The following is a 20776-nucleotide window of genomic DNA, read 5'->3' as shown; positions in this document are numbered from 1 at the left end:
GAAAGTCAATGGCTCAGACAGCGAGAGGAGAGCAACTCTAGGGCGGGGTCCAGACCTCCTTTACGAACCAGGCGCGAGTTTCACCTCTTCGGGAACAAGCACCGCACTGGCCTGGAAAACGCGGGCCAAGGAGCTTCAAGACTCACCACTTACAGATTTCCCATAAGCATAGGGATCTGTGTTTACACACAATTTCAACATTGATCACATCTTACTTTTTGTGTGACTCTGAGTCACGATGTTCCTTAACCTGGATATGTTTTTGAAGATCTTCTACCGAAGAAACGGTGAGTTTCCTAAAATCAAGGACAAAGCATTTCACGGCTGTATGTCCTCAAAGAGCAGGAATGGAGCATAGGCTCAACACATGTGTTGAAGGAATACAGTTCCTGTGCACAACAGACCAAAACAAAGGCACACAATCTTTCCCTCTAAATGCTTCTGATACCATACTTGAGGGGAATGACATGAGGGCATCCTGTCTTCTTGGAAGAAAAGACCAGAAGAAGCAAACTCAAAAATGGAGTGAAGCGGCCAACAATCCTTTTTCACGTCAGCTCCTCTGTCATCTGCTAAGCCAACTACACAGATGCATGAAACACCGTGCATGACTACTCTGGGGGCATCACGGAGGGAGCCTGACCACAAGGCACCTTCGAAAACAACTTCGACTACAGGCCACTCGCTGGCAAAGAAGAACAGCTCTGTGTAAGACAGTTCTACATAAGTGCGGCTTTGGAGTCTCCCAAAACTCACCCCACAATGGGATGTCTGAGACACATTTTGGAGAACGGCTCTTCTGGCCACAGTACGTCCAAATTGCTGAAAATCTGGATTAACTGGGTTTACTTCCAGTTAAGAGAGCCTCACCTGCATTTCGTATCCTCTCTTTGTACTGCTGATCTAATTTCTTCATCCTCTTCTGATATTCTTGTAATGTACCTGACAGAGATTCACAAAATAGTTACTGTGAAGATAGAACTGCTCTACACTTTGGTTCCTAAAATTATTTTCTAGCACTGACAGAGAATGTTTTTAAAAATATTAGAGGAAAATACACACTGTGAATAGGCACCCACGAACAGAACCATCTCGGTTCCCAGCCAAGGAGCACAGCAGAAATCACCCCAACCATGGTTTTAAGACTCTCGAGCAAGTGAGGAGTGGAAGAAAGGAGCAGCCACCCATCAGGGACCCTCATCACTCGCTGCTGCAGCTCTGGCCCATGGGCCTCCCTCTGGTGAAGAAGCTCCTTCCCCCGCAGTACAGTCTAGGTCAAGGCCGTCCAGTAAAACTTGCTGTGCAACGGCGAAAACAGGCTATATTGAACCACTAGTCACACGGGGCAGTTGAACATGGGGCCACTAGTCACATGCGGCAGTTGAACATGGGGCCAGTGCCAGCAAAGAGCTGAATTATTAATTTTATCTAGTTAAATGTAGGCAGCCACACATGGCTAGTGACACTCCAGCATAGAGCCTGACCAAGTGGCTCTTCCCTGAAGCAGCTAATGATGAGGGTCCCAATTCATGTGGGAAGTTGCTTTCTGACGACCGCTTCAGTGGGATATGTTAATGGCACCTTTTTCAAAATTCCTCACTCAACTCTACCAAGCACACCTTACAGACCTGCTCGAGGGGGCCGTGTTTCTTTCTTTGGCAATACCTCCTTTCCCACTGGAAGGAAAACTAAAACAGAGATACGCGATTGCAAGTCACAAGAGTATGTTTCACCCTGCAGGGGAAATCAAGGTTGGCCACTACCAGCCCTGAGCTGTCACAGGGCGCCCAGGCGTGCTGGTTGCCCCTCACACACAATCTCACTTGCCTCCATTTTCTTCATTTCACAGAACAGAAGATAAATTAAGGAGGAGACAGTGATGTGCCCAAGGTCAAATTTCTAGAAAGTAGTGAAGGTGGGATTCAAACTGATCACAGGACTTGAGAGCCGGTGCTCTTCACCCAGTGCTGAACTGCCTCTAGCAGCAAACAGCCTTTAAGAAGGCACAACCCACCTGCCATTTACGAAACAAAGAGAGCAAACACCGGATGACCCACAACTCATTAGCATCTAGTTTAGAAACAACAGTACAATTATATTTATTCTTGGTAAAAGCATCTCTCCTAAAATCAGCCAGCTTTTGGCATGGTGGTTTTCAGTTCTTGCTCTGCAGAAGGCCTTTAGTGAGATTGCAAAACAGTCTGAAAACGGCCACTTTAATGACAGCTAAGATCAACCAGACCAAATTTTAAATCACGCCCGCTGAGAAGTGAAATACACAGATTTCAAAAGTGTGTAATATTAGGAAGAATGTTTAGAAAAGGATTAAATCCCACACCAACCTTCTTGCAGTTGTTGCAACTGTCTCTTGAGAGAAGCCAATTTATCCTGATACATCCTGTTTGAAAAAAAAAAAAGCCACACTCAGAAACAAAAACATCCAATACCCAAGTCCACAATAATCTGCACACAGAAACTGCCTGGGTTTTTATGGGAATGTCGTTAATGTCCTTTAGTGAGAGAGAAAATGAAAGCCTGCTGGTGCTTTAAAATATGCCCACAGTTAAAGGGATCAGAAAGAAATAAGGCTTTTGTGTTCTTGAAAGGCAGGTACTCCTGTGTTCTGTCATCTTTAGAGAATCAGTCTAAAATCCACAAATATGAAGACATACAAATTTTAATAAATAAATGACAATAATAATGTGTTAGGCAAGAATATAAAGAAAAATTGAAAGTGTAATGCCATTTTCTTCAAGGTTCAGAAGGGTAACATACACACACAAACATAAAAAGCATTAAACACGGCTCTTATATCAACTCTGAAACTAGATTATAAACTGAAAGGAGTAAGATTATGCCTCCAACCACATTTTTCTGTATAGACAGCACAGCTGTGTAAGCACTAAGTTAATAAACCCTCATGTCATTTTTAAAAACACTACTCTTTTATGATCTGAGAAATAACAGCAATTTAGTGACAAAAGTAAAAATGCAGGATTTATTTGCAGCCCCAGCAGGGTAAGAACACAGCACACGTGAAGCAAAAGAACTTGGCGTGTTATCTTCCCCCTCACACTGAATGGATCATAGGCAACTACGCACCCTGGTAAATCTGCTCGAACTGTGAATGCCACACATAAATTACATTTCAGCCACATTTTTGCTTCTACCTGAAAAACACACTCAATTTCAAGAGGACAAAAAAGACTTACAACCCAAAAGAACACCGTCCAACAGGTAACAGGAAGGACAGCCTTATGATTGCTCAAGTTAGAGATGCAAATACAATCCATCTGTCCATAGGCTGAGGAAGAATAAGAATCTGAGAATTACACGGAAGCCCAGATTCTTTTAGGGAGAATTCTGATGTACTTTCAGTGCTCACCTTGAATCACAAAGGGCATTCAATTTTAATTAAAATCACTTTCACCATCATCAAATATTAGGGGGTATGTTCACTTAAACATGCCACGTATAGAAGAGGGAAGAGATAGGTAAACCGCACACAAAAAGCCAGTATTTGGAACCCAGTGTATTAAATTGTCCACCACACTGAGTGTGACAGACGATGCCTTTGAATCCTTGGTCTGTCTTTAAAAGAGAATATTAATAGATTCAAGAAGTAAACAAAAAGAAAATTCAGATTAGGGAAGAAAACAGGTATGGAAAAATACACCTCACATGGGTCCAGGTAAGTCAGTAAGAAGCTTGGAGACAGGGCAAGTGAAAGAAAAAGCCAGCAAGCAGCACAGTTTCACGGCTAAAGTTGTGAAAAAAATCACATCGATTATTAAAGCAGTCCTCCATTCAGCCCTGGACAGATTTAGCTGAGTTTCCCTTTTATATTCCAAAGCTTGAAAAGGGTAACAGAAAGCAGAGGATGGTCACAAAACATTTGCATACAAAAACATTCCATAAGGAAAAGAATGTGGATCATCTAGTTTAAAGATAAAGAATTTGAGGGCTTCCCTGATGGCTCAGTTGGTAAAGAATCTGCCTGCAATGCAGGAGATCCTGGTTCGATCCCTGCGTTGGGAAGATCCCCTGGAGAAGGGATAGCCTATACACTGCAGTATTCTTGGGCTTCCCTGGTGGCTCAGCTGGTAAAGAATCCGCCTGCAATGTGGGAGACCTGGGTTCGATCCCTGGGTTGGGAAGATCCCCTGGAGAAGGGAAAGGCTACCCACTCCAGTATTCTGGCCTGGAGAATTCTATGGACTGTTTAGTCTATGGGGTCACAAAGGGTCAAAAAGACACCACTGAGTGACTTTCACTTCACTTCAAAGAATTTGAAAAGCCAAGGCAAGATTCTCAAAATACATTCCACAAATACTTATCAGATCTGTGCTGTGCTCCCTTGAGTGCTGGACAAGAGGGAGTGCTGACAGTCGCTCTGCGGTGTGGCCCCACTGGAGGCAGGGTGTGAACGTAGGCAGGGGCCCGGGTGCAGGCGTCGGGCCGGCCCCGCTCTCCACCCCGGTCTCCCTCGGCTCGCCTGGTGTCCACACGCAGCCCTGCCTTGGCCAGTGCTCAGCGTGGTCACACCCACCTGAGAACCAAGGGGCTGGGAAACGTCATTTCCCCTCTCCAAGCAACGGTTTTCACTTAAAAAGGGGGGGGAGGGAGCAACCAATGGGTCCCCCCTTCCTTCCTCCACGGTCGTCTTCTTCTGGGAAAGTTTCCCTCCAGGTTCTTTCTAGCCTAACCCTCAAAAGATTCTTAGCACAGGAAGACTGGTTAAATGTGACAAATTTAAAGGCCGGAAATTGTACCCACATGCATGGTCTTTGGAAGCACTATGTGAAAACCATACACACTGCTGCTGCTAAGTCACTTCAGTCGTGTCCAACTCTGTGCGACCCCATAGACGGCAGCCCACCAGGCGTCCCTGGGATTCTCCAGGCAAGAACGCTGGAGTGGGTTGCCATTTCCTTCTCCAATGCACGAACGTGAAAAGCGAAAGTGAAGTCGCTCAGCCATGTCTGACTCTTAGCAACCCCATGGGCTGCAGCCTACCAGGCTCCTCCGTCCATGGGATTCTCCAGGCAAGAGTACTGGAGTGGGGTGCCATTGCCTTCTCCGCCATACACACTAGGCCACCATTAAAGATGCCTTGTCAATTCTGTATTCCAAAGAAGAAACGTAAAAAATCATACTCACTGTTCCTTCATTTCTACATAGTCTTCTTCATCATGCTTTGCCAGGTCAGTTTCACTAGCATCCTCAGTGTCTGAGCAAAATTAGGGAATAAGGGTTTGTTAAAATCATAATTCACAGAGTTGGTATCACTTGATACAGTGACACTTGACAGACTTCTGAAAATTGAATTTCTACTCAATGCAGACCTGTGTGAAGCCATCAGTGAAACAAGAAAGCGCCATTTCCAACTCATATACAGCCAGACTTATCCAAAGAGCCTGCCTTTATCTGAAGTGCAGCCAGAGAACAGGGTGCATCAGACACAGTTGGTCACAGTCAAGGCTGTTACTTTGGCAGAAACACTGGCAGTTCAGAAAAAGGAGATGTGGGTGTAAGACTGGAAAACTACAGGCATCAAGCTTTGCTCCTACTCCAAACAACCTAATACATGCATCCTCTTTTGGTATATGCCCAATTTGAATCCCTATGAGATTTTACATCACATATTCCAGGTGGCGCAGTGGTAAAGAATCTGCCTGCCAACGCAGGAGACTCAAGAGATGGAGGTTAGATCCCTGGGTCAGGAAGATGCCCTGGAGAATCCACTCCAGTATTGTTACCTGGGAAATCCCATGGACAGAGGAGCCTGGCGGACTACAGTCCATGGGGCTGTAAAGAATCAGACACAACCGAGCAAGCACATATACAAAGGAGAATCCAAACCAACTAAAGGTACTCTAACTACAGAAACATTTTCAAAGGGAGAAGGAAGGGGACAAGAAAATTAGACAGAAACTTTCAGAATACTTTAAACACTGTTTTTAGAATAAGCAAATGGCTGGACTATCTACCTAATTTCAATAGTCCTATTTGAGGGGGAAATGAAAATCAATTTTTGCTTCACTGCTCCCCCTTGTGGGCATTAAAAGCAATACAAGTGATTCATCTTCAAATTCTCTTGGTTAAGCCTTGCCTTCAAAGGTAGTTCAACCAGAATTGTAGCAAGCTCCCTCAACTTTGTATCTGCACACACAGCTGCCTTTTTAAAGCCTGTTGCAGATCCAACCCTCCATCCCACTTTTCCTCCCTCCTTCAATGAAGGAGCCTACCCTGAGTGGTCACCTGTCTGCCACTCAGAGTGAAATGATTAACAAAACATACTCCCGATTCCAGACAACTGCTCTAGCTTTTGCTCCACCGCGCTATTTTGAGCCAGACCAGTCCACCCAAATGTTTATCTCTCTTCTTTCTTCTCTTTTGTCCTTTCAAAACTTCTTCACCTTTCTCCTCCTGCGGCCAGCTCCTTCCTCAGTTCCTCAAAAAGTGTTCCTCACACTTGCCAAACTTCAGTAATGATAATATAAACACTGTGAAACTTAAAAAATAACACCTGAGCATCATTAAGCAAATACCTATCTCCTGCTCCCTGAGCGTGTTTCGCCAATGGTGAACACTGAGTATTTTTATCAAGGACCAGCTCACATGCTTTAAGCCAGTGTGTGTGCTCAGTTGCTAAGTCCTCGCTGGCTCTTTTTGCGACCCCATGGACTGTAGCCCACCAGGCTCCTCTGTCCATGGGATTTCCCAGGCAAGCAAAATGAAGCAGGTTGCCATTTCCTTCTCCAGGGGATCATCCCCACCCAGGGATCGAACCCGTGTCTCCTGTATTGGCAGGCGGATTCTTTACAACTGAGCCACCAGGGAAGATCTGCTTTAGGCCTGAAGCTCATTTAATCCTGGCACCTACGCTAGGAAGCAGGTACTACTACCAGCACCACTGCTGTTGGAGAAACTGAGACTCAGAAGCTTAAATAAATTGCCTGATATCATTAAGCTGGGTTCACTGAGCCAAACTGAGATCTAATTAGATCTGGCCGATCCCAGGTCTCCTTCTTTTAACCAACCTGTCCAGCACTGCCCAAAGCAGGGCTGACTTAAGCATTTCCCGGGGCGGCGGGGGGACACCTTGGTAACTAGGAAGCTAAACTGGGCTTTTGCTCAGATCCTCTCAGGAACTAAAAAGCGAGGAGTGCTCAGTAGACCTAATGAATGGCGGCTTTCTCACTCGAACCCGTGAAGAGCGGAAATTCAAACGGAGACAGCGGGGAGGAGACCAGCAGAACCTTAAAGGGACCTACAAGCTCTGACAAGAGCTCCTTAAGGCCCCTCTCCGCGTTAACTGTCCTCAACCAAGTCCTTCCCCAACATAGGTCGGGGGAACTTCCGGGAGCCGCGCTCCTCCGGGCAGCCCCTCCAGCCGACCCCCAAGCTCCAGAAGTCGCCCCGCCCCGCTCCCAGACAGCCCCACCCCTGCCCGCAGCCGTCCCACCCCCGCCCGGGGCTGCCCAGCCGGCGGGAAGACGGACCTTCGTCCGACTCGCGGCCCCGGCAGCTGCGCTCGTCATCCTCGGCGCTCTCCAGTTCCTCGTCCTCCTCCGGGTAGTACTCCGGGGCCGGCGGCGCTCCAGCTGGGGCCGGAGCCGGCGCCAACAGCCCCGCAGCACTCATGTCGCCTCCGCCCGAAGCTAGGCGTGCCCCCCGGGAACCACAGCCACCCGCCCTCCAGGCTCTACGTCCGCGTCGCAGCGCCTGAGGTAGCCCCCGACTCCAAGAGCCCGAGCGCCGGCGACCCCTTCCCCGTCTTCGCCAAGCTCCGCCCCGCGCGCCCGCTCTCGGCAACGGGGGCCTCGCGCCCGCAGCAACTTCCGGGTCGCGAGCTGCCTGACGACCGCCTGACTCCGCCATCCTAGAGGGAGTGGCGAGGCCGCCGGTCGCCCTCTTCGCCGTAACGCCATCTCCTTCATCGCCGTCTTTAAAATCCTCGACGGGTAGAGGGGAGGGGCACAGATAGGCTCTCGAGTTAGGCAAATTCTTGGGCAGGCCCGACCGCGGCTAGGACCCTAAAGCTCAGAGGCACTTATGGAAATAGCCACCAGGCGGCGCCTGGAGCCAAAACCAGAGATGCTTTTTTAGGGACTTGGGAGGCAAAGGGTGCCCAGGGCTCTGCTACGTAGGTGGAGGTGGTCTCTATCTTAAACAGGTGAATGGCATGAACCATCCCGTTTATAGGTCGGGAAACCTAGACATTTAGAGTTTGCGTGATCATCCCGAAGAAAAGGAGCCCAGCTCCTCGTCTGACTGCTTAGAGCTTTTGAAGAACTAAAATGAAAACGAAGATGCTAATATTCCATGCTGGGGCCAAAGAAAACTGTATTTTCCCAGTCGGTGGGTAGGACTTTCCGCTTGTGTAGGTTTGCTCAGTACGGTATTATCTCGATTTTACAGATAAGAAAAGAGCTGTCAGTTTTCCTTAAAAAAAAAAAGAAAAAAAGGTAACGGCCAGCCTGCTTTGTTTAGACTGTCAGGTCCTGTTTGTACTGCCAGGTCCTCTGCAGTACAGCTGCCTCATATTTCTCAGAATATAAATTTTTTAAAAGGTTGTTTTTCCCAATCCAGGAACTTGCTAACGAATTCTCAACTGAGCAAGTGGAACATGTGCCTGCAGAAAATTAATTAGACACAGGTAAGGAAGGTACTAGCTGGTAACTTGGAAAACAAGAGAGTTGAATATCTGTATGAATTCATTTGTGTGATTACTCTGAGTAGAAGGAGACATGGTATTATAAGCTTTGCTTAATGAACAAATTGAGGATGTCCCTCATCCAGGTGTGTGTAGCAAGAAAAGGGATAAAAGGGCCCAGAGATGTTTAACGGTTTGTCCAGAGTAACACTATTCTTTATGTTGCATCCAAATCTCCATAGGGCTTCCTTGGTGGCTCAGTAGTAAAGAAACCATCTGCCAATGCAGGAGACTCGAGTTAGACCCCTGGGTCAGGAAGATTTCCTGGCGAAGGAAATGGCAGCCCACTCCAATATTCTTGCCTAGGAAATCGCATGGTCAGAGGAGCCTGGCGGGCTACAGTCCAGGGGGGTCTCAAATCAGTCAGATACAACTGAGCAACTAAACAAGTCTCCAAAGGAAAAAAAAAAATAATGTACAAGCAGTAAAGTTGAACACAGATGTAAAAGCCAGGATGGAACCCAATATCAGATCCTCTGTGACCAAATTTATCTCTGAATTGGTCCCCATAGAGACTTTTCAAAAAGAAAAATTTATTTCTCATCCCATTTAACATTTCTTATTTTATGCTTTGTTGTAAATAAAATCTTGGCTCTACTTCTGACGGATTCTTCCTCCCAACAAAACTCAAAAATTTTCAGAATGGAATGCTGTAATGTCTTCCCAGAAGTTCAGAAATCTTCTGAAGCTCCTAAATAAGAGGCATTCGCGTGGCTCCCTGTAGGTCCACCATCTATTTTAAAACTAAAACTTCAAAACTGTCTCTTGTCCAAAGGATGAAGTCATCTTCTTTTTTTATGCTGTTGGGTCACATCTAAATTATTTGTAATCAACTACATTGAGCAACTAGAGTTTCCATCAGTAGCAATAATAACACCAAACAAAGCACCAACATTTTAGAAATCAGAGTTCATTGATACAATGATATAATGATTTTTTAAAAAAAGAGTTGATATCATTGCTAATTGGTTTCCTTTCAAGATACTGGCATGTCTATGTTGCTTACTTTTGTCTACTTAATTGCAAATAGCATCTGTTAATGATCATGCCTTTCTTTTTTATGTAACTAGACAGAACTGAACACTTGCATAGTGAACTTATCCCATTTTTTTCTATCCATATTGAGCTCTTGGGCTTCCCTGATGGCTCAGATGGTAAAGAAATCTGCCTACAATGCAGGAGATCTGAGTTCAATCCCTGGGTCAGAAAGATCCCCTGGAGAAGGGAATGGCTATCCACTCCAGTATTCTTGCCTGGAGAATCCCTCGGACAGAGGAGCCTGGGGTGTAGGGGTTGGGGTGGGGGGGTTCAGTCCCCGGGGTTGCAAAGAGTTGGACACAACTGAGCAACTAACACTTTCACATTTTCAGGATGAGCTCTTAACTAATAAATACTTTATAAAGAAACAGGACCTAGTCAAAAAAATTCTCTCATGACTTTAGTCTTATCCAACATGTATAGTTGTCTAATATGATTTTGGACAGTCTTTCCCTAGGCCTCTAAAAATCAAGTTCCCTTAAAATCAAGTTTTACCACCTTGAAATCTCTGCATCCCTTCCCAAAATGGCACTCAAGTCACACGGCTCAGGTGATATCTACATAAGAATTCATCTTGGAGGAAGGCCTGCCAAACCCTTGTTACATACCCTAACACTCAAAATTACATCTTAAAGGGAGCATCGTAGTTGGTGGTTGTTGTGTTAGTCGCTCAGTCATGTCCGACTCTTTGCAACCTCATGGAGGTCCTCTGTAGCCCACCAGGGTCCTCTGTCCATGGAATTCTCTAGACAAGAATACTGGAGTGGGTTGACATTTCCTTCTCCAGGGTATCTTCCCGACCCAGGGATCAAACCTGCATCTCTTGAGTCTCCTGCATTGGCAGGTGGATTCTTTACCACTGTGCCAGCGGGAAAGGATGGCAAGTATGGTCTTAGATCAGTATGATCTTAATTGGAATGAGCACTACTTTAAATAACGATTTTAAATCATACTGTGCCATCCTTCCCCACTGGCACAGTGGTAAAGAATCCCTGCCAATCCAGGAGACACAGGTTTGATCCCTGGGTCGGGAAGATACCCTGGAGAAGGAAATGGCAACCCATTCCAGTATTCTTGCCTAGAGAATTCCATGGACTAAGGACCATGGTGGGCTACAGAGGACCTCCATGGGGTTGCAAAGAGTCGGACACGACCAAGCGACTAACACAACACACAGCAATGATTTTAAAATGCTAGGAAAAACCTGAATATTGTTTAGAAAAATTTTGTTAGCAGGAGTTAAAAGAGTTAATGATGGAGACTTTTGTAAGAGCAAAGTCCTGTATACATCTGATAAGGCTTAGGAACAAACTGTGTTCCTAAAATGAAACAATGTCATCACAAAAGGCTGAATTGTCAAAGTCCATAAACTTTAGGGTTTAGGGGTGAAGGTAGCGGTTTTAGTTTTAATTTAATTGATTTAATCAACATAGCCAGTTTCACAAAAATATAAAGAATGATTCTGAGTTAATAGGATGCACTTTCATCTCTGGCAAGTATCCTCTTGGCGCTTGGGTCAAGATGGGTTTCTCTGGTTATCACGGGTTGCTTTTGGGTCAAAGTTCATTATATTTTGGCCATTAATTCCCACAAAATCATTAAAACCATTTCATGTTGCCCTGAAAAAGAGTATGTTGAAGTCTTGCTAAAGCTAGCAAGGGTTCCCCTAGCACACAGTTCCTGTTCCTACTTGTCAAAATGATTATCATAACCCACAAACTATTTCTTAAGCTTTGTCCTTATACCTATCAAAATGTGCCCCGTCAGTGTTGAGTGCCTAGTTGTGCAGAGTATGCATGTAGTATATACACTCTTTTACCCCCAGCAGCATCAAACTGACGTCTGTAGAATGCAATGCAAGGAAGGGCAACACCCTAGACAGATATTAGAGAGTTTAAATTCAGGAAACAGAAGTCCTTAGTGAATAAATGCCATTATCAGTTTATGGCAGAATTACTTAGAAAGCCGTGCCAGGTATAACGGGGGAATGGGGACCCGAAAGACTCTAACAAGGTGGTCCCCGGGAGCCCCAGGGGGCCACAGCCTTTGGGAGTCTCCCAAGAAAACTCAGAAAGGAGTGCCATGAACTTTGACCCCCGACGCAACACAAACAAGCCAGACCCCACCCCAGGCGGGCAAGCGGGTAACTGAAGTGGCAAGGTCTTCCGCGTCTGAGGAAACCCCGCCCCTCCCTATCCCGCCCACATTCAACTCCACCAATCCTCGGGAGTCATCGACCGCTCGGCTTCCCAGGCACCTCCAATCAAGTACCTATATCCGACCACGAGTCTGTGCCCCACTCTCAGGGAAGGTCAGTAGAGAGCCTATCGGAGCCTGACTAGGGGCGTGGCCGGGTGCAGGGGGCGGGCAGACTGGGACGATGGGGCGGAGCACGCTCGGCGCAGTCGGGTGCGATTGGCCACCCCTGGCAGGAGCCGCACCTCGGACAGCAGCAGCGGCTGCCGCGGGAGGGTCCGTGAGGCGCCCGGTGGCGACGGCGGCGTTGGGGTCCTGCGTGCGAGAGTGGGACCCGACGCGGAGACCGCGGGCGGAGGCTCTGCACTGCTGGACCGGACATTCAGTGACTGGACCCAGGTATTCACTAGGGAACAAGCGGCAGAAGAGCGACTCGGGAGCAAGTGTGAGAGAGGAAGCGGCGGCGGCGACGCGGGGCCCGGGGTGGTGACAGCAGGTCTGAGGTGAGAGCACCGGGGCGGGAGGAGTTGACAGAGTGAGTCGAGGTGACGGGACCCAGGGCGGAGTGGGGTCGGCGAGGACTCGAGGGAGAGGAGTTCCGGGAGTGGTTTTGACAGTCCGCTCTGTGGAGAGGAGACCCCCTCAGAGGGGCCGGCCCCGCGGGCCTGAGAGGGAAACCTCGAGAGGGCTTGGGACAACGGGTGTGACGGGAGGGGGGCCACAGAGGAGCTGGGACAGCGGGTGTAAGGAGGGAACCCTGAGGAGCTAGGATGGGGATCTGAGGAGGGGGACCCTGAGAGGAGTTGGGACGGTGGATCTGAGGGGGGGAAGACCCTGAAAGGAACTGGGACAGTGGGTCTGAGGGAGGACCCCGAGAGCGGCTGAGGAAGGGACTCTCAAAGGAGGAGACCCAGAAATGAGCCAGGACAGAGGGTCTGAGCGGCAAAGGGGACTCCGAGAGGCTTGGGACAGCAGGTGTGTTGGACACCGAGAGGAGCTGGGACAGCGGCTGTGACGGGGGACCCCTTGGGGGGGGCTGAGGACCTGAGTCTGAGGGGGTCCCCAGGGGCTGTGGCGGAGGCGCGGCCCCGCCCCGCGTGGGCGAGAAGAGGGGGTCTGGGTCCGGGTCGCGGCACTGGGCGAATCGCAACAGCCGGCCACCGCTCCCCGGGTGCAGTCAGCTGAGCTTTTTTAGGACGGAGTGGGAGAAGGGGGGCCGCGGGAGCCCCCAGGACTCCGTGGGTGACTCTGAGGAGCGGGGATTATGTAATGAACAGCTTCAGGGAGAACGCACGGACTGGAGGGTCCGGCTGAAGTGCGGGGATCCGGGAAAGGGCAGGAGCGAGGGGCTAGGGACCTCTGCTCACTGGCCGCCTGGCTTCCCGTCTGTTTCTCCGAGCTGGACGTGAATGCCTTGAAAGTGAGGGGCTTCCTGACTTCAGTAGCTTCCTCAGAGCGTGAAAAGTTGAAGAGGGCTTCTTAAACTTCTCACAAACAAGTGGAAAGGGAAGGGCCCCTCTTGGAGATGCAGGTTTTTGATTCATTAGGTTGTTTAAATTTTGATAGACCCTGCTTCTTTTTTCACTTGGGCTCAGCGAGGAGCTCAGAAATTCTTTCAGGTTCAGCAGCACACCAGTATCAGTGTTTATAAGGCAGACTTAAAGGAACGAATATACTAAGTTTGACTGTTTATCTTTGATGTGTTGGAAAGATAGTTGGAAAGTCAAACTAAATTTTGAAAAGAGGTATTGGAGTCACTGAACTAACAGCACTTTCCAGTTAGAATTCTTGTCCTAAAAACTACCAGGACTGAAATTTAGGCGTAATTCCAGGACAAGCTAAGGAGAGAGAGAAGCCTGTTTAAACCAGACACTATGCACTGGTGGAAAGCAAGTGTATGTCTAGTAAAATGCTAAAACAAATAGTGGAAAGCTATAGGGGGTAGGAAATGGGAGGGGGGGCAGCCTCCTACTTTGACAGATGTGAAAATTGATGACCAGGCTAGTTGTTCAGAATACTTAGGATATGTTAATACTGTCCTGACTACCTTTCCAGTGTTCTCTTGGATACACACGCTTTGTTATGATTGTTCCCAGCAGTTTTACATTTGAATTTTTTAACCTCTTTTTTTCTGTGTTTTGCTTCTCCTCACCCCTTATCTTGTGACAGGTTTCTTTTTCATAGAAGTAGACTTAGAAAATGATGGCTTGGGGGAAATAACTGGGGAATGATCCCCTCCAATATTCTTGCCTGGAGAATCCCATGGACAGAAGAGCTATAGTCCGTAGAGTCGCAAAGAGTTCAACAGGACTGAAGTGACTTATCTCACACTTATTTTCACGTAATTACCCTATCATTTTGCAGTTATTTAGATATTGTATTTATTTCAGGTTGAAAATAATGTCTTATTGGAAGCCTTTGCCTGTGTTCAGTAATGGGCAGCTAAGAAGAAAAAAGAAATGCTGCATTATTTCTCAAAGACATAATGTAGAAGGCTTATAGAGAACTGTATGTTTAAATCCAAGACAAAAATTACTGAAGACATCTTACATTAGGGTAATAATAAGTAGAGGGACTGTATCATTTGAGGATTTTTATTTGATATTACCTGATACAGAACTATTTTGTATCAGGTACAGTGGTTTCAGAAAGTGTGGAGTTTGGTGTGGTTATGAAAATTCCACCAACCAGAAGTCCTCAGAAACAGAAGTTATGGTGATGAGAGGAACAAATACACAAATACAAATAGTAAATACACAAAAACAAATTTAAAATATGAGAGACTATGTTTAAGATGTATTAAGTGTAACTTTTTTACATTAAATTTATTTTTCCAGAACCCTAGGTATAAGTAAAAGGAAGGTTAGTTAACTCCAGAGGGTTATCTACAAGGGGCATGCGTGCTTAGTCGACCCTGACTCTTTGCGACTACCTGGACTGTAGCCCACCAGGCTCCTCTGTCCATGGTATTCTCCAGACAGGAATGCTGGTGTGGGTTGCCATTTCCTTTTCCAAGGCATCTTCCTGACCCAGGGATCAAACCCATATCTTCTGCGTTGGCAGGCAGATTCGTTACTACAGAGCCACCTGGAAAGCCTAGATTTATAAGGGGCATGTATTCATTATGTAGTGCATGTAATGTATGAAATAGTCTGTAGAAGGATTGAGAATCTAAGTAACAATAATCCTGCAAAGTAATAGAAATGTTTCAGCAGATAAGCTCTTCCATCATCCTTGTTAGCTCATTTCTGTCTGGTACAAATAGTGGTCTCTCAAGATGAAACTTTAGTTCCTTCTAAGAAAAAAAAATATTCTGATATTCCCCTGAGTGATTACTAAGGCAGTCATTTCAACCATGTTTTGCTATGGTATTGACCCAGAGATGATGACAAGAGAGCCCTTGTAATAGAATTTTTAATGATAGGAAGGGCCTATAATAACTTTTTATTCCTGGGGACATGGGGTGGAGGTAGGGGAAGTTGGTTAGGAGGGTAGCAATTCTGTGGGAGTTTATTTTCATTTGTTTCACAAAATAAAACTACACTTTGAGAAGCTATTATTATGTAAATTAGTGAAACCTATGCTCATTTTACCTGTTCATTTTTGATTGAAAAAAATATAATCAAAAGCAGAGATTAAGAAGGAGCCTCATCCTTCCATATGAATGGTTATAGCCACCAGAGAATACATGCTCTTTTTGGTTTAGAGTTGTTAAATAATTCTTAGTCTTAGTTTAGCAGGATGCAAGTACTGCCCAGTAAATACAATAACCCATTTTATACTTTCTTTAGCACTTGAGTCATATACAGTCAAATCATTGTAATCTCAGAGTCTACCTTGATATCTAATTTGGCTTAATGTTTAAGCCAAACTGAGAAAAGTTCTCTTGTTTGCCACTGTTCATACTTGTTGGTTTCAGTGATATGGGAGAATGAATGAAAAGTAACTATTGGTACTTTGACTTTAGGGTCTATTTAGAGTTTATTATATAGACATTAATAGCATCTTTCCTTTATAATCTTTTCCTTCAGTCTGTTTTTTCCCTACCCCTAAAAAGAAAGCAAATGGACAGAGGGAACGCTTCCATCAGTATTTTGTGACTGTTCTAAGAGAAGACTTCTTTTCAGTCTTCAATGAGAGAGTCCCACTATAGTTTTGAATTAGTAGTTTTGAGTTATGGGATATTGTACAATTGCATTTCTTCATGGAAAGTGTAGTTTGTGATTATTTAGCTTTAACATTCATTTAATTGGTTACTTTGTCATTTGTGAGGATACAAAAAATTGTTACTATTTTCAAACTCGAACTCATTGTAGTAAAAAAAATAATTTACTTATGTCTAACTAATAATGGATTAGATGTATTGAATTAATGGACCAAAATGTGATGTAACTCACTTACAGGCTATGGGCAACAAATTAAAAATAACAAGTATTCAGAGATTTTATGATAGTAGGAATTAAATTGATAAATTTTATCATTCCAGCTACATGTTTTTAAAGTTACCTAAATATAAATCAACCTAATGCATTGTTTTCTGTCTGACCTGAGATTTGTTAGAAACGAGTATATTTAAAGCTTTTGTAAATTATTTCTATTTTACATTAGAATGACATAGGGGTCAGTTTCATGATTTAACGCAGAGCAACTCCTAACTATTATTCCCTTTCTCACAGATACATATTTATCATCCCTAGAGTGAGAAGAGGAACATGCCTTGTAATAAACATTTTACACCTGGCAAAACCTACTCACAGGTGGCTCATGTCAGTTTAGCTCCTGACATTGGAACTGATACATTGTAGCCTCGTGTTTGGGAACCTTTCACCTAACCCCTGGCCTCAGTAAAAATGAGGGATAGCAAAATCAACCCCATATTTATTATGCTTACTATTTTAGTTAATTATCAAAGTATTCATTAAAAGATTTCAGTTTTACTTCCTCACACTATTTTTTATGGACAGGGGGATAACCTTTTATTTCCAAATCAAACTAGGACTCTGTGCAGTGTTTATTTTTATATGTTTCATTTTCTTTCTAATAACACTGGCTTCTGTCCATAGCAGTCAAGGCTTATGACAATTCAAATACATTTTATTTACCCATTACAATAGATGGCACTAATCAAGACAGAATGCTTTCTTAAATAAACTAATAATCTAATTGGTCTTGGCAGTAGGCATACAAAAAGAGAATTGAAGTTCATGGCCAATTTTTCATTCTATTGCAAACATTAGCCTTTACTTCTTAAAGGCTTTCTGTGTAAATACACAAATATTTCCCCAAACCACATAAATAGAGTTTATAACTCTTCTAGATCAAGATTTAATAGCAGACACAGAGTATGAAGGATGCTTACTAGATGTCAGTTGAATGAGTGTGAATGAATTAATGATAGGCTAATTATTAGATTATATTTATGTTCACATTTAGTTTCATATTTTCACAGAGGGCTTTTAGTAAAAAGAGTGTTAAAAGAATGATTCTGTTGGAACCCAAGAACAAATGTTAGCGTTATTTATCTGCCGTGTAGGAAACAGCATGATACTTGAAAAGGAGAAAGGGCCTGAGACTCAGACCCAGGCACCTATTTTGGTTTTATCACTATGCCAGCTGGCTTATCTTGGTTAAGTCACTTAAGTGTTTAAAGCTCTCAGTTCTCTCATCTGTAAAACAAAAATATGGGCCTCACAAGATTCTTATAAGGAATACTGAAGTGTAAGTCGCTCAGTCGTGTTCGACTCTTTGCGACCCAATGGACTATTCAGTCCATGGAATTCTCCAGGCCAGAATACTGGAGTAGGTTGCCTTTCCCTTCTTCAGGGGATCTTCCCAACCCAGGGATTGAACCCAGGTCTCACACATTGCAGGCAGATTCTTTACCAGCTGAGCCAAGCCCTTATGGCTTATAAGGAATAAATGATGCAATTTATGTAAAGCACCAAGTACAGTGATAAAAATGCATAGGAAGTGTTTAACAAGTGGTAGCTGCTTATTATTTTAATCACTTGAAACCATTTTTTAGTGCTGTTTTTGCTCTATCCTCAGTATCTAATCACTTGCTGAATCCCGTGGCTCCTGGCTCCAAAAAGAATAATTAATAGGTCACACGTAGGGAAATTGAGACTTAGTATGAGTAACTTCCTGAAATTTCATCGAATCCACTAGCTTTATTAACAGCAGGACTTCTTAAGGCCCACTTGACTTTGCAGTCTAGAATGTCTGGCTCTGGGTGACTAACCACACCATTGTAGTTATCCACTTCACTAAGATCTTTTTTATACAGTTCTTCTGTGTTTTCTTTACATCTCTTCTTGATCTCTTCAGAGTCTACTAGGTCTTTGCCATTTTTATCCTTTATTGTATCCATCTTTGGGCAGAATTCTCCCTTGATGTTTCCAATTTTCCTGAAGAGATCTCCAGTTTTTCCCCTTTTGTTGTTCTGTTGTTAAGCACTGTTCTTTGAAGAAGGCTTTCTTTTCTCTTCTAGTGATTTTTTGGAACTCTACATTTAAATGGATGTACCCTTCCCTCTCTCCCTTGCTTTTTGCTTCTCTTCATTCTTCCACTATTTGTAAAGCCTCCTCAGATAACCACTTTACCCTCTTGCTTTTCTTTTTCTTTGGGATGATTTTGTTCACTGCTTTCTGTACAATATTACCGACCTCTGTCCCTAGTTCTTCAGGCACATTGTTAATTAGATCTAGTCCTTTGAATCTATTCATTACCTCTACTGGGAATTCATACGGGATTTGATTTAAGTCATACCTGGCTGGCCTATTATTTTTCCCGGTTTTCTTTAGTTTAAGCCTGAATTTTGCTTTGAGAAACTAATGATCTGAGCCACAGTCAGCTCCAGGTCTTGTTTTTGCTGACTGTATACAGCTTCTCCATCTTCAGCCTCAAAGAATGTAATCAATTTGATTCAAATCCTTAAAGGATGATGCCAGCAAGGTTTTGCATTCATTATGTCAGCAGATCTGGAAGACCCAGCAGTGGCCACAGGCCTGGAAAAGATCAATTCTCACCCCACTCCCCAAGAAGGGTAGTAGCAAAGAATGTGCTAACCATTGGACAGTTGCATTCATCTTCCATGCTAGTAAGATCTTGCTTAAAATCTTGCATGCTAGGTTTCAGCATTATGTGAACCAAGAACTTCCAGATGTCCAAGCTGGGTTTAGAAAAGGAAGAGGAACTAGAGATCAAGTTGCCAACATTTTCTGGATTACAGAGAAAGCAAGGAAATTTCAGAAAAACATCTATTTCTGTTTCATAGACTGTACTAAAGCCTTTGACTATGTGGATCATGACAATCTGTGGAAAGTTCTTAGAGAAATGGGAATAACAGACCATCTTACCTGTTTCCTGAGAAACCTGTATGCAGGTCAAGAAGCAACAGTTAGAACCTTGTATGGGACAACTGATTGTTTCAAAATCAAGAAAGGAGTACGACAGGGCTGTCTGCTCTCACCCTGTTTGTTTAACCTATATGCTGAGCACATCACGAGAATTGCCAGGCTAGATGAGCTACAAGCTGGAATCAAGTCAACAACCTCAGATGCGCAGATGCTACCACCCTAATGGCCATCAGTGAAAAGGAACTAAAGAGCCTCTTGATGAAGGTGAAGAAGGAGAGTGAAAGAGCCGACTTAAGACTAAATATTAAAAATACTAAGATCTTGGCATCCAGCCCCATTACTGCATGGCAAATATAAGGGGAAAAGGTGGAAGTAGTGAAACAGATTTCCTCTTCTTGGGCTCTGAAATCACTGTGGATGGTGACTGCAGCCATGAAATCAGAAGACCATTGCCTCATGGCAGGAAAGCGATGACAAACCTAGACAGTGTGCTGAAAAGGAGAAACATTACTCTGCCAACAAAGGTCTGTATAATCAAGGCTATCGTCTTCCCAGCGGTCATGTATTATTGTGAGAGCTGGACCATAAAGAAGGCAGAACACCAAAAAATTGATGCCTTCAAACTATGGTGCTAGAAAAAACTCCTGAAAGTCCCTTGGACTGCAAGGAGAACAGATCAGTCAATCTTAAGGGAGATCAACCCTAAATACTCTCTAGAAGGACTGAAGCTGAAGCTCCAGTATTTTGGTCATCTGATGCGAACAGATGACTCATTGGAAAAGTCCCTGATGCTGGGAAAGATTGAGGGCAGAAGAAGAAGAGGACATCAGAGGATGAGATGGCTGGACAGCATCACCGATGCAATGAACATGAACTTGGGCAAACTCCTGGAAATGGTGAGGGACAGGGACACCTGGTGTGCTGCAGTCCATGGAGTTACAAAGAGTCAGGCATGACTGGGCGACTCAACAACAGCAACGTGAGTGACTTCCTAAGGCCATACCGACAGTGGCAAACTTGACCACTGTAACCTAGATCTGGTTTTTCAACTCAGTACACGTTTTACTTTATATTTCTTAAAGGTCCAAGAAAAAGCTAATGAAAGCCCAAAATATGTGTTCAGGAAGGTCATGTGACAAGTTTCCAGTCTCCTCTTTTTTGTTCTTCCTGTATACACTGTTACTCTCTTATTCCCCCAAAAGTACAACTCTGATTTTGTCACTTCTGTGTTCAAAACTTTTAATACCCTGTGGCCTACTAAATTCAGTACAGATTTATCAACCTGTTTTAGCATTCCTATAGCTCCATAATCCATCTATATCTATATCTACATATATCTATATCTATCTCCTGTGCCCCAGCCAGAACAGCCTGCTTACAGCCAAGCGCTTACTTCATGTGTTTGTTCCTGCTGTTTCTTTTCCCTGGAATGCCTTTTCTATTCCTCATATTTCAGAGCTCATCT

General features: G+C 44.5%; 2 protein-coding genes across 8 annotated transcripts in view; one reads left to right on the top strand and one right to left on the bottom strand.

The window, feature by feature from the left end:
• SUDS3 (SDS3 homolog, SIN3A corepressor complex component) overlaps positions 1-7959 on the bottom strand; it is a 150527-nt gene extending 142568 nt beyond the window's left edge. The window contains exons 1-4 of one of the 5 annotated variants that reach the window (XM_061141887.1): positions 7506-7932; positions 5161-5230; positions 2343-2398; positions 871-942 (exon numbers count right to left, since the gene is read on the bottom strand). In XM_061141887.1, the coding sequence (XP_060997870.1) occupies positions 871-942; positions 2343-2398; positions 5161-5230; positions 7506-7884 (577 nt within the window). In that variant the 5' untranslated portion in view covers positions 7885-7932. Of the gene's footprint in view, positions 1-870; positions 943-2342; positions 2399-5160; positions 5231-7505 lie in introns of all 5 variants that reach the window. The other 4 variants (XM_061141888.1, XM_061141890.1, XM_061141891.1 and 1 more) reach the window with 4 other exon arrangements.
• Positions 7960-12177: 4218 nt separating this feature from the next.
• Positions 12178-20776, top strand: part of TAOK3 (TAO kinase 3) — a 184201-nt gene continuing 175602 nt past the window's right edge. For 2 of the 3 annotated variants that reach the window (XM_061141880.1, XM_061141883.1), the window contains exon 1: positions 12178-12352. The gene's annotated coding sequence lies outside the window, so the exon portion shown is untranslated. Of the gene's footprint in view, positions 12457-20776 lie in introns of all 3 variants that reach the window. The other variant, XM_061141882.1, reaches the window with a different exon arrangement.

This window comes from Dama dama, chromosome 5 (assembly GCF_033118175.1).
Source record: "Dama dama isolate Ldn47 chromosome 5, ASM3311817v1, whole genome shotgun sequence".
NCBI classification, from domain to species: Eukaryota; Metazoa; Chordata; class Mammalia; order Artiodactyla; family Cervidae; genus Dama; species Dama dama.
This window is presented reverse-complemented; position numbering and strand designations above follow the sequence as displayed.